This window comes from Centruroides vittatus, unplaced genomic scaffold, assembly GCF_030686945.1.
Source record: "Centruroides vittatus isolate TY-2023 unplaced genomic scaffold, ASM3068694v2 contig_957, whole genome shotgun sequence".
In the NCBI taxonomy this organism is placed as follows: domain Eukaryota; kingdom Metazoa; phylum Arthropoda; class Arachnida; order Scorpiones; family Buthidae; genus Centruroides; species Centruroides vittatus.
In genome coordinates this window covers 232,492-252,320 of record NW_027122636.1, presented here as the reverse complement: position 1 = coordinate 252,320, position 19,829 = coordinate 232,492, and the positions used below count along the sequence as shown (strand labels likewise).

General features: G+C 31.5%; 1 protein-coding gene across 1 annotated transcript in view; it reads left to right on the top strand.

Annotated features, from left to right (window-relative positions):
- LOC136985266 (kinesin heavy chain-like) overlaps positions 1–19,829 on the top strand; it is a 90,640-nt gene that overhangs the window by 38,260 nt on the left and 32,551 nt on the right. The window contains exons 3-4 of the mRNA XM_067282514.1: positions 8,180–8,253; positions 17,893–17,997. Coding sequence (XP_067138615.1) covers positions 8,180–8,253; positions 17,893–17,997 — 179 coding nt within the window. The remainder of the gene's footprint in view (positions 1–8,179; positions 8,254–17,892; positions 17,998–19,829) is intronic.

Below are 19,829 nucleotides of genomic sequence, written 5' to 3'. Positions count from 1 at the left end.
CATCTTCAGGATACATCTTTTAGAATGTATAATAGAATAGTTAGATTTGAATTTGAATTAATGAATAGAACAAGAATTTTCAGTTCTAATGTTAATTAAAGAATAGAACGAACTTTTGAAAATTCTTTTTACGTTATCAATAAACACTGTATCTGCCAAGAGAAGGTTTTTCTTTAACAAGAAGACTTAAGTTATTTAAGGAATAATATGGATACAAATAAATTAGTACATCTAGCTCTTTTCATACACACTGATATATTTGCATTGATATGACAAATTAATTGAACACACTCGTAAAAAACAAAAGTTAAACTTTATACTACAATGTAATATGAATATTTTATCATTATTTGTTGAAATTTTAGACTAGTTAATTACTGTAATTTTATGCCGATATCCATCCCATGGATTATCTGTCTTTAAAAGGCTGTTTGAAAGTGGGTGCGGGTTATAAGCCAATTTTTAAAAATTTGGCATATAACCCACTACTTTGATAAGTTTGTTACCGTAACTGTAAACTCGTCAAACGGCATTTTCCTTTATCTAAATTTGCTAAGGACGTCTTTAATAAACAAGAAAAATCTTTTTCATTATGTAGATACTCTTACGCATTTGTGATTTTTCTTCAAACCACAAGACACGCATACTCATATTTTATCTTTACTTCTCTCCTGTTCATTTTCTATACATTTAATTCATGTTTTAATTGATATTATTAGACACTCCTGTTGAATATTACCTTGAAACTGATAAATTTCTAATAATTATTCCTTACGTTTGTATAATAATCTAAATTAACTGTATACATTCAAAACAATAGTCATAGTTTGAATTTTATAATTCATTTTGTTTATCCACAACATTACTTTCCACCATTACTTTTTTGCTAATGAAATCAAAACTAAAAATTAGCTTATATCATTACAGTTTTAGCTTATTTACTTCATTTTTTAAACTCTATTGTGTGAAACTTACTTTTATATTTAAGTGACATTCATATAAAATTTAAATTATTAATAAATAACTTTCAAGTTATAAGTCAATAGTAAAATAAATCTTTGCATAACATTTTCTAAACGGTAATTTGATAAATGAAACGGAACTTCGGTATCCTACTGGACGACCCGATTATTACTCTGTTAAGTCTTTACCGTATAAAGAAGCATATCTTTAGTTGAATGAGTTGGCTATCATAGGACAAAATATTTTTGAGTTTTGCAAATTGTCGTTGCATTTTAACATGTTGAACTTTATTACAAGTGAAAAATATTTTGTCTATTTTAAAATATTCTGCTGTTGCTAGTCAATAACCTGTCTGAACTAAGTTGAGTTCTTTATGGTAAGAGATGAGTAATTGACTCTTGATTCCTGTTATCAAATAGTATGAGTGTTATATTATTATACTAGCCGTTACCTGTGGCTTCGCCTGCTTGGATTTTGCAATTTGATAGAATTAACCCTCCCTCGGTATTTCACTAAGGTTCTCAATCATTAGTTGTTACTAATTTGGTAAAATTACTAAGTTAGTAACAACCAATTTCAAACTATGGACTGCTAATGCACCTAAATTCAAGTTTCAAATATTATGGGATCCTGAGATACGATAAATCTGAGTTTAATTTTTTTCGAAACATAAATGACATTATCTGAAACTCCCTAAATTTAAATAAATAATAAAATGTAAAAATACGGAGCATTCGCAAAGATAAAACCTTTGTCGTTGCACATCATCAGTAGTCCGTTGGAAATTACGGAGATGACCGTAACCTCTGCAACAAACGTTCAAAAATGGTAAAACGTCCTCTGGTGTTTCACCACTATCACAATAATATTTTTTAAAAAATTAACAAAGTAAAATCATGGTTGACGTTATATTTCAGACACCATAGTAATTATTTAATTTATAACAATCTAAATATATAAAATTCTCACACGCGCGACAATCAAACACGGGTTGTATCAACTTATACTAACTTATAACTTTCTTACAATTGAGGAAAATGGAAAAAAAGCGAAAGCAATAGAAATACCTGGGGTTTTTTGTAGCGACATGCTCTTGGTTAGGACACCACTTCGAAACTCTCCTTTATTCGTGACCCTCTTCTTGTCTGGAGTTTGTACTTCCCAGGCTTATCTGTACAAAAATAAATTTTAAAATATTGATCCAAAGACTTGTCGTAGACCTTTCATCTATTCCTGACTTCGTCGTTTGTCCTCACGGTTTTCTGTCCATAGTCTATTTTTTCTTTCTAACTTCTTTGGCACCTCTCAGTCTCGGATTGTTCTTCTCGAGGTCTGGAGCACTCCTTTTCCCCCACTACTTCTTTGAGGTTCTCACCAAAAGTGACTCTTTCTCTGTCCGTTTGGCCCCAGGGCCCCACACCATCTTTTGTTTTACTTATTTTTGTGGAAAAGATAATCCTACCTAAGGGCAAAAGGGTTAGACGGCTGCACTATAATCGAACAAATATGTAATAACAAATTTGAATTTAAACGGTTCGAACATTTGGTTAAAAAATTGTAATACGTAAATATTGTACGTTTGGAAGTTAAGTTATTGCCATTACAAACAAAAAATCGCATCTAAAATAGTACAGTAGAAGCCGTTCTTCCAGTTAAGCCTTAATGCTCTCCCTCTCCTCCTCGCGGGGAAATTTTGAAAAAATCGCTTTAGTGTGCGTCTCCATGATGTACCCTAATTGTATACCAAATTTCACCACTTTAGGTTCAGCAGTTTGCTCTGGGCTTAGATGAGTCAATCAGTTAGTCAGGACAAGTAGTTTTATATATATAGATAGGCATTTGATAGCCATTTATATCTTACACACAAAGTCTAAGAAATTCCTTTTCAGTATTTTATTTATTTTAAATTTCGTCTACAGTGCACATTCAGATGGTACCCTCTAAACTATACAAGTAAATGTCGTGCTTTCAACAGCTACTTCAGAGGCACAGAATATAAGGTAGGAGAGAGTTATGAGAAAATCTTATTTGCACTCTAACAATTTTCTATGGAGTTCATGCTATCACAGGTTATTGCACCACGTGGAAGAAAACAAGACATTCCATATCTGGGTCAGAAAAAGCACTGATTTGCACATGACATCACATATGGACAACCATCCATGGTCAATTTGTGTATTCGGTTGCTACACAGTATAAAATTAGTAAGAATAACTGATTTTTGAATTTTGGTAATGGTTATTTGCATGGTATTCGGTGGTTCTAATCAAACAAATCAAAATAAAGAAAAGAAATTGCATTTCCATTATTTTCCTGATGACAAAAAAAAATGTGCGCCCAATGGGTTTTTGCCTGCTTACATATGAACAAAATACAATTTTAAATTAGTTTGTACTTCCCATGCTTATCTGTACAAAAATAAATTTTAAAATATTGATCCAAAGACAATCAAAACTAATAAAAATAAATTTATAACAGTTAAAATAATAACTGAATGAATCAAAGTAAAATGTTCTTCCTCCTCCTCCTATAATTCACTGTATCATATAAAGTATCAGACTTCCTGATAAACATACAGTGAAAGCTTTCACATCTTGTTTTTAAACTAGTTTTTATTGATTTTAAAGGTTTTATGTTTTTACTACCTGTATTAGCCAAACTTTTCGTTTTAACCAAAATATTTTTACTTGTACAGGTATATTCTATACCCTCTTATTATTTTTTAACGTCATTTATGCATATGTTAAATATAATACATTTTGTAATTTCTTACATTGTTTTACCGATTTATGTAATAAAATAAGAACTGAAGAGGGGCATAGAGCTTGAAATGCATATCCGTTGTAAATTATCGGAAATAATTCTACTTTTACATCGAAAGGAGTGTTCCTGTATGATTTGTTCTCGGTAGCAACTCTATGCTAAGTTTCAAAGAACAATGAGGATATCCCTTATTTAAAGAAAGTATGGAATATGATCAAGAAAATACCTTAACCGTAAATAATACATAAGAAAAATATCATATTGAACCGTTTGAAATATTATGTCGAGATAAACTTTGACGAAGTGTAAAACCGGTTTATACTGGATATCGTTACAGTTACATATAGAATTTTATACTAAGAATTTTAAGCAATAAATTATGAGATGATTGCAGAAAAGTACTGCTTAATGGACTTTGTTATAGAATATTGAAGTTTGCTAGAAAACTTAAACTTAGATTTGGGGATTCATTTCAGAATTGTTACTTTAGGGTTTTAATAGGAAAACTGTATCAATTGAACAAAAGGCAAACTGTTATATTAATCTAAGCAAAAACATCTGAGGTATAAAAAAATCGCATCAAGTATAAAATTTTGACAATTTAGATGACAGTCAAATTTTTTCTTTGGTAAAGATAATTTGTGCAATAGCAACGAATTGAACCTTAAAAGCAATTCCAGGATAATCTATTGCAAATTCTAATGTTTTTACTTTCGATTCGTTGCTTTTCCGTCATAGATTTCTCATTTTACAATTACGAGACTCATAGCCTGGTGATAACAGAGAAAAGAGACAGATAGGACGTCAGTATAAGTCACGGTTATGATTTCACAGATTTGAGACAGCTTGGTAGCCCGGATGGCCCCAGGCTTCTGCCCGTGCGTGCTAAGTGACTTTCAGTACAAGCATTTAGCTTTCCGAAGTCTACGAGAACAATTATTTGGCATTGACGGCTGCAAATTTCGTGCCAATAAGCTGCCTCGACTTGTTCGATTATGTTATAGATCCAATTTCATATTTATTTTCACTTCACGGTCCTTCTCTGTTCTTTTTCCATTATTTACATGTGTAGGTCATTTCATTGTTATCCACATTTGATATTGTCACTTATCACATACTGCTAAGATACTCATATCTATCCGCTACAACTGTCAAGAATTAATGCGATTGGCAAAGTGTAGTGACAGCGGGCCAATAGAGAGCAGGGTGCACGATCCTTGCCATAATGCGGTTTGCGCACCAATTTTCATACGTGCATTAATCCAGCCGAATAGTTTGGCTGAATATTCGGCTATTCGAGGTCGAATATACTATTTGTTGCAACATTAATATTTAGTTAAATGTAAATTTCTTCTATTTTCAAAAATATTGTGTAGAAATTTAAATATTACGTTTTTATAAGTAATTCTTACATTTTCTAAATCACTGGTCTTTAATTTTAGGACTAGTATTATATTTTTTCTCAACATCTGTTTATAATGTGTGTCATTCCCCCATGTGTATTCTATCAGATTTCTAATGTTTTGTTTGTAAATTGAGGTCAACTCCCATAGATATTTTAGACCATTTCTTGGAAAATCAGAGGAGCTTGAAATCGTTAAATAAAATTATAACTGAAGCTTTTTGACAAATATGTATAGACTATTGCCATAATCATCACACTCGTGAGTCAAGGTCTCACACAACCCCCAATTTTGCTTACTGTAAAATAATATTTTAGGGCTAATCACCCAGCTCATACAATTAAACAGTAATCAAGCAATTACTGTTAAAATATTCAGTATTCTGTCATTTAAGTTTAAATTAAATACTGTTTAACAATAAAGAACTATATTTGTGTTACTATTATAAATTTTTACCTGTAACATAACCGAGACTATACTTACATTAATATATACAGTCGACCCTCGTTATAGCGCTGCTCACTATACCGTGCACTCGGTTATAGCACGGGCGATGTTTGCGACGCGATAAGCTCAAACACATTTATACGGGTCCGTGCGGCGTTAGTGAGTAGCGCATTTTATCGTTACTGTGTATTGAGTAATTGCGTATGTATTGAGCTCCTGAATGTATTTTGAATAGTGTTTAATTATTGTATGCATGATGAGTAAAAAAAGCTTACAGTGTGAAAGAAAAGCTTGAATTATTGCTAAAGTAAAGAGGTGAACCGCATTACAGCGCATCGCTCGGTATAACGCGGTTTACCTTGTAACGCGGGTGTTGTTTCCTGCCCGACATGCGCATTATATCGGGGGTCCACTGTATAAGGATAGTTTTACATAATATAATAATTAACAGAAGTTATATTTTCGGTTATATTTTCTTCAATTAATTAAAGAAAATATAACTGAAGAAGAAGAAGAATAGTTTTTTAACTTCATATTATGATTAAATTATTAAAATGTTGAAAGAAACATTCGACGAATAAATGGTGCATACAAGACACACATCATTAAATTCCTTGATTGATTTAAGGAGAAACATTTTATAAATTTAGATTAAATATTTATAAGAGAAATTCCACACCTTATTCTTCTAGGAAATTGTTTGAACGATATCTAGTTCAACTTTTCTGATCTTAAATATTTGTTTTTTATTACATTCTAAATGGAAACTTGTTTAAAATTTAAAAAATTTTACTTGAATCTTAAATGTTTAACCTACTCCAAATTGATTATTAATCATAGATTAGAATAATTTAACTGATGAAACTTCAAATATTGTCAAAGCAAAATTATTTATCAAATGCTTTCTGAACAGTTTTTAAACTTTTCAGATTTTTGGGATCTGAAATAAAATTATCTCACTTTTAATTCACAAATTATTCAAATATATCAGTTTGCTGCTTCTGTATACTATAATTCTTACTTTAGTAATGAATGAACTTTTAAGTCCACTCTGATAACCTTAATTCGTGACTGTAGGTAGAAATATTTCTTCGTTTTTAAAAATTTATAAAACTAACACACCAAACACCTTAAAATTCCAGCAAATTTAAAAATTTAATTGACTTAACAAACATTTTTAACTGTATTAAATTGTTATCGTCAGGTTAATGAAGTGATGAATGGTTACCAAGGCCAGAGGGTTTCCAATATATATGTATGATACATATTAAAATTTTTTACAATATCATATAATTTGTAAAATATGATGTTTAATTCTGTTGTTAATAGGTGTATTAATGCAATATATTGAAGTGTATTTGATAAAAATTAAATTTTATTGAATTTTTAAAAATATGTGGCTCCATCCCTGAGAGGACTCATTGATATGTATTGCGATGATCTGTCTGTTCTGAGCTCCTCGAAAGCGAGATACAGTAGACCACCCTATAACGCAGTAGATACGTTTCGTGTTGTAAGAGTCACTTAAATACACGAGCCAATCATGGCCCGGCACGTGTGCAGTTTAACGGCTACGGTTGTTTGAAAGGTTTTCTTCCATAAAATTAATCGATTCTAGACTAATTTCACTCAACATTTCCAAATCATGTATAATTTTTTGGGAACAATCCATATAAACTATGCTATAAACAAAAATTGTAGGATTACTTACCGAGTGTGCACCGTTCGACAACGCCATTGCTTAAGCTTGTTTTTGTCGTGGAGCGGCTCGTCGAACGGCGGGCGCGTGTTTCCCTTAAGTTATTTTTCTGCAAAAAATTCGCCGAACTTTGAAGATATCATTAATAAAAATATAATTGTTATGGCCATTAAATAATAAATGGTTTTTAGTAGGTCCGGTGCTCGTTTAAACTCGACGATTTGTACAATATCCGCTATTGGTCCAGATTCGACCAATCCTGTCGCTACATGAGTCGCGACGACGTTTTACCTTGTTACACGAGTCTTTTTAGCGTGTTATACGAACACGATTGCAATTTTTTTGCCGTGTTATATGAACTCGTGTTATAAGGGGGTCTACTGTATTTCGACGAAAGAACTGGATTAGCAAAAATGCAGATAGGAGTTGCTGCGCACATTTGGTGAAAAATGTGATACGGAGTTGTTTTCAAACATTTTTGTGTTTCTGAAATATTGTGCTACAATCTTACATCATGTAAATGCAAAAGGTCAGCCAGCATGTTGAGAAGAGTGGGCAACTACATGGAGAACTACAATGACTGAATGTTGCCTTACAGGACTGGCCCTAATTTGTTGGCATTGACAAAGTGGTAAATACATTCATGCGATTGCATCCAAGAGGATGCAATTAGATATATTGTAGGTAATTGAAGGTTTTCTTGAAAATGTAAAACATTTTTCTGTAATATACATAACCTATATTTGCTGGAATTTTAAGGTGTTTGGTCTGTTAGTTTTCACTTTTTTCAGTTTCTGTGGTTATATCTAATAATTTGTTTTATTTGGTAAATTTTGTTAGAATATATATAGAAATTTTGTTATTAATTTAGAAAATAATTTGTTTTTAATTTTCTATTTTTCAGATGTTCTTATGGGATATAATGGTACAATATTTGCATATGGGCAAACATCTAGTGGAAAAACTCATACTATGGAGGTAAATTTTTAATTTCCTACCTTGTAGAATAAATTTTAGTAACTATTAAGAAAATTTGACAATAATAATTGTAATTGAAATTATTACACATGTACTTGTATCTTTCTTTAACAATGTTATAATGAAACGACGACTTGCTGTACTTATAAATGTGCATTTATTAGCAAAACGTTCAAATTTTTTAAGATGGACTTTCTGACCAATCAAAAGAGCACGTCACGTAATAAGGATCTTGTTGTTGTGTCAGGTTTATGCTAAAGAGAAAGGTGCTCGTGAACAGGTTACACCTACAAGTAAATTGTAAACGTTTTTATTGCTGCTGACTGGTCAATGTTTGATAATTTTACCGCAGCCCACTGAGGGGGGATGTTGATTGTTTATATTTTAGATTGATTTGATTTAATAATTTTAATTTAATTGTATTTAAACATGCCTTAAAAATAAAATACAGTTACACCAAAAAATGAATATAAAGAGATTTAACATTTTTTAACTCGCAGTTTTAGGTGATGTCTCTCGGCTCCCGGTTAACCTCTCATCCATTGAAAATCGCACAAACCCGAGAGAAATACACCACAGTAAATAAACTGGAAATAATTTTAATGTTCCTTGGGCGGCCCGGTACCATTTGATCCGCGAACCGGGGGTTGGGACCACTGGTTTATAGGGTTTATACGTCCATCTGCTCTCTAACAAAGAAGGTTAGGCTACAGATTATGAATCCGATAGCCGACTTTTGAGAAATGTTTATAGCACCCTCACCAGTAACAGGCAGAACCATTCTTTTGGACAGTTCGTTCAGTGAGGATGATCTTCAGACGATAATATTTGAATCTCGCTATTATGGATCGGGTTATAACATTGATTAATCCGTTAATACATCTTAGATTCGGAGAACTAAAAAACATATTAATCAAAACCCTATGTGAACAGCCTCATTTATTCTGAACTCACAAGGACTAAGCAGGAAAATATCATCCAAAATAGAGTGATAATAAAATAATTAATAAATAAAATATTTTGGATGATGATATCGACGATAAGTCGATAACATTTGTATTAGCTATATCTTCTACTTGTATATTATTTTCTGTTAATAGACTGTTTTTGTTTATATCTCCCTTATATATCATTTTAAAATTAATTAAGTACACTATTTTGCATGTTTTACTGTTCATCATTACAATATCAAAATTATTACATTGTATTAAAAAAAAAAAAAACAAAATTGTGAGTTATTTAGAAAAGTAAGCTCAGTTATCAGATTTTTTAAAATACATCAGTTTAATACTATTAAATTTGAAAGCTAATGTCATGTTTAAGATTAATGCAATGAATATTTAATTAATAGAATAGAAATTTTGATTGGAGTGAATGCGTTACCAGAATAGCCTGTTTCCACTGGTGAGGGTGTTATGGTCTTAAGACTGACTACCGTAGAATCTATGGGAGTCAGCTATCTGGTCCATAATCTGTTGGTTAGGCAATCTAGAAATGCACAAAAATTTGATACATTATAGTTAATCCATAACACAAAGCACAAAGCTATTTTTGGTTCATGCCATATTATTGTTTGAGAGGAAGAAATTACTCCTTGATTTCGTATTTTTGCGGAATAACTGCTTATTGCCGAGAGCTATCGGGAAAAAAGTTTAAACAAAAGTCGCGTCTCATTTTTATGACTACAAAGCTGCATTGCATTATTACTAAATGCAAATATTATCAGTTAGATTATTTTATTTACTTGTGATAGATTCAAACATAGTTGTGTTGTGGATGTACTACTCTACTTGCGCACGCTGTTTCTGATTTTTTTTTTTTTTTTTTTTTTTTTATTTTTAATTTTTGGGTTGCCTAACTTTTCTTGTAAGTGTAATTGTTTAGACTAAGCTCTAAGCTCTAAGTAATGAATAATAGTATCGACCCTAACAGAATTGTGGCACAACTTGGATTGAATTTTAAATAATTAAATAATACATTTTTGCCGTTTATTTTTCAGTAACAAAATTATGACAAATGTTATGAGCTCAAAAAAGTGGTTTACTTGTTCGGTTTTGTTTCTCGGAGGCCAGTCATCTCTAGTCTTTACATAAGTGAGGCTTTTTAATTTTTGTTTTTTTACAAAAAATTAGAGAAACAAACACATAGTTTATTTTAAATTATGTTAAAAGTTTGACTAATAAATTGTATACTTTTTGCAAATTCTACATTTAATGAATTTGATATTTTATATTTAATTATTTGATAATTAAATATTAGAGATAAAACCATTAAAAAGAAATTGTTTTATTACTTTAACCCAAATTTTTTTTCACAAATAATGTTACCTACGGTTCCAAGATGGCGGCTCGTCTCCGATTCCAGCAAATAGAAGAAGGGAAACAGTAGGGACGCACATTCTAACTTAACCTATTCTAATAAATTACCATAATTATTACCAATAAAATTATTAGAATAGGTTAGGTTAGGTTAGAACGTGCGTCCCCACTGTTTCCTTGCTGGAATGAGACAAGTCACCATCTTGGAACCATAGGTTACATTAACTGAAATTTCTATTTCTTTCTGTGAATAATTTTTCATCAGATTATTATTTTAATACTGTGGTTCTCAACCAGAGGTACATAGATCAAAGCGACTATAGAAACTTTTGTAAAAATCAACCTGAAATATCTTAATCTTGTTTTATTACGTCAAATTGTTAATTATTGTGTTAAGAAAGACGTGTTCATACTATAGTATATCATATGTTTGTATTTCCGTATAACTGGTTTCTTTTGTCCATTAAAACGAGAAATAACTATTTTAACTACTGCAGCTATTTCTTGTTTTAACGGATAATATGTTGGTGTGGTGGTCTAATCATTTTTATACTTTGATTTCTTTTGCAATTTTATCTTATGCAATTAAAAACATCATTCTAAGAAGGAGTTCCATCCATGACATTCACCCGACTGGAAAAGGGGTTCGTGGAACAAGAAAAGGTTAAGAACCGTGTTTTAATATGTAAAATATGACCTTTTTTAATATACATTTGAGAAATTTAATAATTCCATGAATGTATAGCTAACACTTACTGAACCGAAAATGTATACGGTACATATGTTCATTTGTTTATCATTATTTTAAACACGTGTTCTCATATTTCTTACAGACACAGAGTTTGGTTACGTAATATAGTGCCTAGCTCCATCTGTTGACAAGATTTTAAATAAAATATTTTAAGGTTTTCAATTTTTATGCAATTTCTTCACAACAAATAGTTTTTTTGTCACAATTTTTACTTAATACTTTAATGTTTAGTTTTTTAAAATATATTTACAAATAAACAGAAACATTACAGCTATTGCTGTTTAATACATTCATGTGAACATCTCAAGAACCCGATGTACAGATATACCTCTCCTTATGTTGGTAATTGGTTCCAGGAGAGGTGATGTAAGTCGAAACTACGGTGGAAAATGGCAATAATGAGCACTTAAAGACTGCTAAATAAGACGACAAACAAAAACACAGATGTTTTCGTGTTTTGTTCTCTAGGATTTATGATGATTATATTAACATTTACTGTAAATGTACTTTTTTAAATATGATTTTACGTGCTTTTAATGCCTTTCTAGTGATATTACGACTTCACTATTTGTGGCGGACGGATGTAAAGTCGAATAAAATGACTTAAACTTGATTTTTATTTATCCGTATACTTTTTTGGCAAACAATGTATAATCGAGAACGACATAACTCTAGGTATACCTGTATTAATAATCATCTAACCCAGAGATGTCCAACCTGTGGGCCGCACTGCGGCCAACTTAATATTTTTATGCAGCCCACTGCACCCTAAATTTTTTAGGTACATTTTCATTTATTTTGGTAAAGTATGTCATAAAAATTATTCTTGTTTCACTGGATACACTTTGATGTTATAATGACGTAATTAGTGCTAGAAAATTGTTTTATCTTTAAAACTGTTATGTATGTGGGGGTTTTTTTTTCTGTTTTAAAACTCTTTCTGCCCTGTGGGCACTAAGCCCATTATGGGTTCGGCCAGACCCACAATGGGGTAGCCTGGTGGTGAGGGATATATCTGTATGGATTAATCCTAAAAATTTCTGGGGATTTATCGACCTGTCTGGATTCGAACCCAGGTCCCCCAGAGCGGTAGGCTGTCGCCTGGACCGCTCAACCATCCGGTCTAAGCCTATGGGGTAGTACACACTGTTGTGAACAATAATTTAATATAATCAGGTATAATTGGTTAGCGCTTCACACGATAAGTGAAGGTGGCAGGTTTGACTTCTGCTCTGGTCCAGTTCTTTCTTCTGGACTATTATAAATTATATTAAATTATAGTTACTACTTTAATTAAGAGATGAGGCCTATGTGTACCTCTAATTTCTAATTATGTAGTTTCTAATTAGTAATTGTAGTGTAATATTGCCTGATTTATTTGGCTCATGGTTTAATGCATTATGGACTGTTGATTTGCATATTTTCTGGAATAATATATATTAAAAAAAAAAACTAAAATTCTGTTGCACATTTAGTCATAAATCTTTGTCAGGTGGTAGAAAATAAATAATTACCGAATGATAATTGAGTGCGGATTTTCCAAATTGTGCAATGATAAAGAAGAGTAAAAATAAATTGATTTTTGCATTTTTTCAGATTAAATTTAAATTATCTATAATCGAACCTATATTAACAAATCCTTACATCATTATATGTCAAATTAAAGTATCTTTAACATAGATTAATAATAAAAACTATAAATTTACTCATTTTCAATTGCACGTGATTTCATACAAAAATGTGTTATCTATAAAAAAAATGGAGAGATTGCTTTTAGTTTGTTATTATATGTAAATAAACATGGAAAAAATTATTAATTTTTTATTTATTTTTTGGGATCTCCAGACCGAATTAATCAAATTCCCATAAAAATGTATGGTAAATTGATAATTGATTATCGTTTGAAGACAAACATTGTCTTCAAACGGATTATGTTTATTAACCAATCACTAACTGTAAACTGTATGTATACATAAACATGCTAAGTACTCTGAAAAAAGTGATCATCATAATCGAGGAAATGAGATTGGTGATCAGAGAAACGTGTTGAAGGCCGGTATTTGAGAAACAAAGGATGCATTAAAACTGAAATTTGAAACATAGATTGAAGTAAACTTGTCTGTAAAGATACGTGTTTTCAGTACTGTGAGAGGACATTTTCACTGGATTATCCAAAACCAAGTTTTGTACTAAATACAAGACAGAATCCAATACAATACAGGTAAGTTGTGTCATCAAGAAATGTCCTACGAAACAACTCGACTGAATGTATGTTTTGTCTGCGCAATAATAACAATAGAAGCAACTAAGACATACAATTATATTAATGTTAATGGTATTGCTAATGTCAAAATAGAGATAGATGTTTCAGTGATGAAGATAAAATTTGCTAAGAGATGTGGTATGGAGATGTGGATCCAAAAAACAATGGAATATCCTGAAAGGTGTTATAGACCTGTCAGTATTGTTAGGAACAGTATATTCAGATGTATGAATTAATGATATGATAAGTGCAAAAATGAAGTTTTAGGATATAGTTATTGATATTTTAGAATATTTTTGATATCTTAATTTGCAATGATATGATTGATAAAACGAGTTTAGAGACGGTCAAGAAATAAGGAAAGTCAAAACACAAGGTCGAATGTGAGTTTTTGCAGGACTTTTATGTGGATAATGATATGGTATACTGTACATTGTGTAGTGAAGCCAACTAAGTCTGTAGCATTTGAATTATTATAGTATAGTTTGCAACTGTAGATTGATTATAGTTATAACAGTACAATTTGAACTGTAGTTGAACTATAATGATTTGTATCTTGAATGAAACAAGATAACAGATTGCTTAAAATGTTTTTGGATTAATCAGCATTTACTAGTAGTAAATGCTGATTACAATGTGGAACTCTATGGAAATTGAGTAGTTAAACAAGGAATATTGTCCATATATACAAATGTCTGTAATGACAATATCAAAAATTTACCAAATATGTTTGATCACCTGTAAAGTACTAGTATTTAAAGAGCTAGTCTAATGCAAACAAATCAAAAATAAGTTTGTACATAATTAATAAAGGACGGACCATAGACTGCTCAGTGAGCAGAACAAATGAATGAATTTATTTTGATGACAAGCATTATTTAAGTATAAGAATAGAACATGCCAATACCTATAGTCAAACCTCAGTCAAAGAGAAGAATAAAATTCCAATATCAGTTATTGATATGACAAGTTCTATTGAGTTAAGAGCAACAGCAAATGTGTGTTTTATATAATCATCACACTAGAACCTTTTTATATCCCAGTAAGAACAAATTTTAGCTAAAACTAACATTTTCAACCATAATCGTCGTCTTCCTCAGGCTTTTGACCGGTACGGTTTGAATATGGAACGCGTCGAACAACATGTTTATATAGATACTGATCATAATAGGGTTGCTCTTATCCTGGCTCAACATGAAAGTTACAAAAAATAATTGAAATCTAGAAAAATCTATGCAAAATTAACACAGTATGAAAGCCAAGTTGTAGCTGGAATAACCAGATAAATGATATCCTGTAGCAGGGGTCGCTCTGGAAAATTTTAAAATATTGCCACTATTTCTCCAGTTCTAGATTGCTTTCACCACTTCAAATTGTTTATCGCCACCAGTTTTACTTACTTACTTATTGAGGGTCTGGTAGCCTTGGCAGTTTGACATCTGGAAAGCAAAAGTAACATGTTAAACTGACTTACACGGAGAGGGCCAGGCATTCGGGTCTCCAATTCGAACGAAACTTGGTGAGCAAATAGCCTCAAACACAAACAGCTCCTCGTCCAAATAATAGAGCCCACTTTTCAAACGTTTCCAAAATAATGGCCTCTGAAAAGTTAGTGTTTATCTTATAAGACTTTGAAGTTTATTGTCCAATAGCGGCGATAGCCGAGTGAATAAGATGCAGGGCACTTGAGTTAGGAGATGTAGGTTCAGTACTTCAGAATTTTAGTTTAGTTTTTCTTGTATGATATTATTTTATTATTTTACCACATCATTAGCAGTATTACTATTATTATTCCTTGCATTTAAAGCTTATAAAACAAGAGATTAAAAATTGTGACGTCATTTCCTATTTACGGAAAACAAGCCTCTCTTGGTTTAACTCATATGTTGTCAAATGAAATCTTCTTCATATTTATTTTCAGATATGGTGGTATTGTGACATATGGAGCATAACAAACATGAGAGCGCATGAGGTTAATGTCTTATTCACTCAGCTATTGCCGCTCTGGGATGTGGAACTTAGACTTTTAAGCTAAACACTCAATTTTCAGAGGAGCCTTTTTGGAAACACTTGAGAATGTGGATCCTATTATTTAGACAAGGAGCTGTTTGTGTTTAGGGCTACGTGCTCACCAAGTTTTATTTTAATTGGAGACCCGCTGGGACATTTCAAATGGTTAGAGGCCATCGAAATTTTTAAGGCTTGCAACAGAACCACGTGCATTAATTTTAGGGAGGCGATGTGCCTGTCGATGGCATAGCAGAATGTACTTGACAACAACATTTAATTTTCAATCGTATTTAGAGGCAAACACATGCGCAGAAGTTCTCTGCATTCCAGCTCAACCTAATGTTTGATCTTTTTTTAAACATCTTACGGAGAACGCATGCGCATACCGTATTCAAAATCCATACCATTTGTTTTATATTGGAATGTCAACAGCCAGCCTGTTTTGAATTAAGAAGAGACCCGAAGAAGTGCCCAGAAGGGTAACGAAAACATTCGACACTTAAACGTTATTCACACCGGTTAATTGGTTGGTGAATTGTACATTTTATATACATCCCAGTGTTGTGCAGTTAAATATTCCCTAAAATTTCTGTCAGTCGACAAAAAATCCTCTCACGAAATGCTGGGCAACATTGCATGAAACTGTCTTTGGTTTTCAACATCACTTCTTACTTTTCTGTATGAATTTGCCACATGACATCATGAAATTGCTAGGTGTGTGGTGCATGGGACTCCTATTGCACGGAAGCTCGACATTTTGCCGTTTTTCTCGAAATGTGATTTGTGATTCAATTTCATGCTGAACGTTGAAACAAGCAAACTAGGGTTTTTATCACTACTTGCTATTGCCAGTATTATATTTTTTTGCCACTTTAATAAAAATATCGCCAAGTGGTGATGTTGGCACTGTGCAGCACGATCTTTGCTGTTGTAGTATCTTCACAATGAGAAAGAAAGTATAAAAAGGTTATTTGTAATGCTTCATATCAAGAGGAAATATCTCAAAGTATACTTTCACAATATTTTGAGGCATTTGGAGATCTGATAATCATTGATTTACCAAAACACTTGTAAACCTTCATCAACAAAATAATTTACTTATCAGAAATTTTCAGCTGTCAAAACAGCCATCTTTAGGATATACCCAGATGTAATAGAATATATTCTAGATGTATTTTGAAACCCTGCCAGTAATTCTTGTTGTTTCTTAAACTCTATAAGGTTCAGATACACGGACACTTGGTAATGTTCATCTTAAATAAATTTAAGATGAACATTGCCAAGTGTCCGTGTATCTGAACCTTATAGAGTTTAAGAAACAACAAGAATATATTCTGTTCTATTCCATTTTAGTGTATCCTGAAGATTCTATTATTAAAATGTATTATGTATTTTAATACTTTATAATTACAAAGTTAAGAATTTAAAAAAGTCTCATATTTATCAATTTGATACTAAGTGTTAAACTAATTAATGTATATTTTACTGGATTCTCAATATTGAGCTTTTTACATTTGGCTGAAACATATATTCAATTCAATATATCTTCCCAAGCCTTTAAGTTTCTGGTACTCAAGATGAAAATTAACATCCAACAAAGGCTTGGGAAGATATATTGGATTTTACATGTACTGGTATGAGGATTGTTTTCTATATATTCAATTTATGGTATCATCAAAATATACAGGTATACCTCACCTTACGTCGGTAATTGGTTCCAGGAGAGGCAACGTAAGTCGAATTTACTTGTGTAGTTACGAGGTAAGTCGAAAGTACTATGGAAAACGCCAATAATGAGCACTTGAAGACCGCTAAATAAGACGACAACACAGAAACACAGATGTTTTCATGTTTCGTTCTCTAGGATTTATGATGATTATATTAACATTTACTGTAAACATACATATTTTAATATGATTTTATGTGCTTTTAATGCTTTTCTAGTGATATTACGACTTCAATATTTGTGGTGGACGGATGTAAAGTCGAATAAAATGACTTAAACTTGATTTTTATTTATCCATATACTTTTTGACAAACGACGTAACTCGAGGTATACCTGTATAATTTCTGTATAATGATTTGAAAGTATCCAATATGATAATTTTTATAGATTAAATTCCTACATTAAATTTTGTGTTAAAATTTGCAGGTATTTGCAGTTTAGATTTGCTGAAGTTTTGTTACGTATAAAAATTTATTACTCAGAGTTAGATCAGATCGGAGTTATTTGATTTTACCGACATAATAATAATTATTTCAATCATGAATATCAATTTTTTGTTTTAATATTTTAGGGTGTTCTTGGTGATCCATTCCAGCAAGGTATCATCCCACGAATTATTAACGATATTTTCAATCATATTTATTCCATGGATGAAAACATTGAATTCCACATTAAGGTCAGTATTTTTCAATGCATTTGATTTACAAAATACAGTAGAGCATCGATTATCCAACTTAATTGGGGACTGGGGTTGGTCGGATAACTGAAAAGTCGGATAACCGAAAAGTATGAAAAAATACATTATTAGTATAGTGTATTAGGCCCGGTTTAAATACTAGCCTCCCTTTCATGGTCGAGCCAGTGCTGCCAGCTAAAACATGCAAAAATTTAACAAAAATAATATTAAAGTAGTCAACACATAACCAAATATTGTAGCGCCACATCACTAGAGGACATTTAAATTTGTCGACTAGAACGCGGTCGGTTAATCGGGGGTCGGATAATCGATGCTCTACTGTATATGCATTTAAATATGTATTTATAGATAAGTATAACAATATACCTTATCATGAAACCTCACATACATAGCTAAGTATAGATGATGATTAATTAGCGAGGTTGAAGCCGAAGTTTTGAACGCAAAAAGGTGTACGTCGGACGTTCGGCGCCGCTTTTCCGTAAGCCTAGAAGTTTGACAATGGTGTTTGGAATGTCGAGCACGATTCCACTGACTTTTCAAACACCGTTGTCAAACTTCTAGGCTTACGGGAAAGCGGCGCCGAACGTCCGACGTAAACGTTTTCGCATTTAAAACTTCGACCTCGTTAATATTTAATCAAAATAAATTTTTTGTCTGTAAAGAACTTGTTTCTCTAGAAAACGTAGCTTTAATGCACAGTATGAAATTTTTTAATTTCTGAAAGCTAATAATCATAAATATTTTAGTGAATTAGTTAAAAAAATGGAGTTAAATTTACTGGACTGGAAGTTATAAATTTAGTTGTTTGATGATGTGAAAGTAGTTAATTGATAACGTTGAAAGCAGTTAATTAAAAATTAAATACTTTCGTGTTATCAATTATTATAATTAATAATTTTCTCAGATAATTAAAAACTTTCTTGAATTGTTCTGAAAGTGAGAGGTAAATTCCTTAAAAGTATTTAACAGTAATTAAATCTAAGAATTTTTAAATACAAGCGGAAATAATGATTTAAAAAGAAGTCTGTAAGTTACTAAGATAAATTATTTGAAGTCAGATAAAGATTGCAGTCATAAAATAGTTTTTATCTTACTAATAATAGCATATTTACTCGCATATAAGACAAAGTTTTTATTCATTTTTCACTGCTTCAAAGCCTAGGTCGTCCTATATGCGTGAGCAAAGGATTCTTTGCGTTTTTGAAGTAATTTCTGTGAACCGTGTATACTTCACGCTGTTATTATAGGTCTACAGTCTATTTATCGTAGTTGAAACCTACTGTAAACAAATTAAGACACACTTTCCTTTGTTTATTGGTTTAATCCTACGTCTATTAATTACCAATGAATCTCCCAGTGTGTGTAGATTATTTGTTGTTCATTAATTAAACACTGTGTTGCATCACATTCGTTTGCAGAAAATAGTTTCTAGTTATTTATAAAAACATTAATGACATACAGGTCACTTTGCAATGATTATAAATATAGTTATTTTATATTAGTTAAGTTGTTATTTTTAATGAATGTTAACACATTCTGAATCGTTAAATATAAACTTTTTCTGGTCATGTGCATTATAATGTTTCGGTTTTGTTTTCCATTCATAACGTATTAAGGCAAACGTGGTTGTTTGCCTTAATACGTGCATTTGATATTTTATTTGAGATTAAACGAAATAAAATTAGAATTGTATTTGTAAATCTAACTATCTTTATTTTGATGTCTAAAGTCACGTCTCGTCCTCTATGCGAGATCGTCTTATAACCGAGTAAATACGGTATATACATTATTCTTTTTCATTTCTGTTA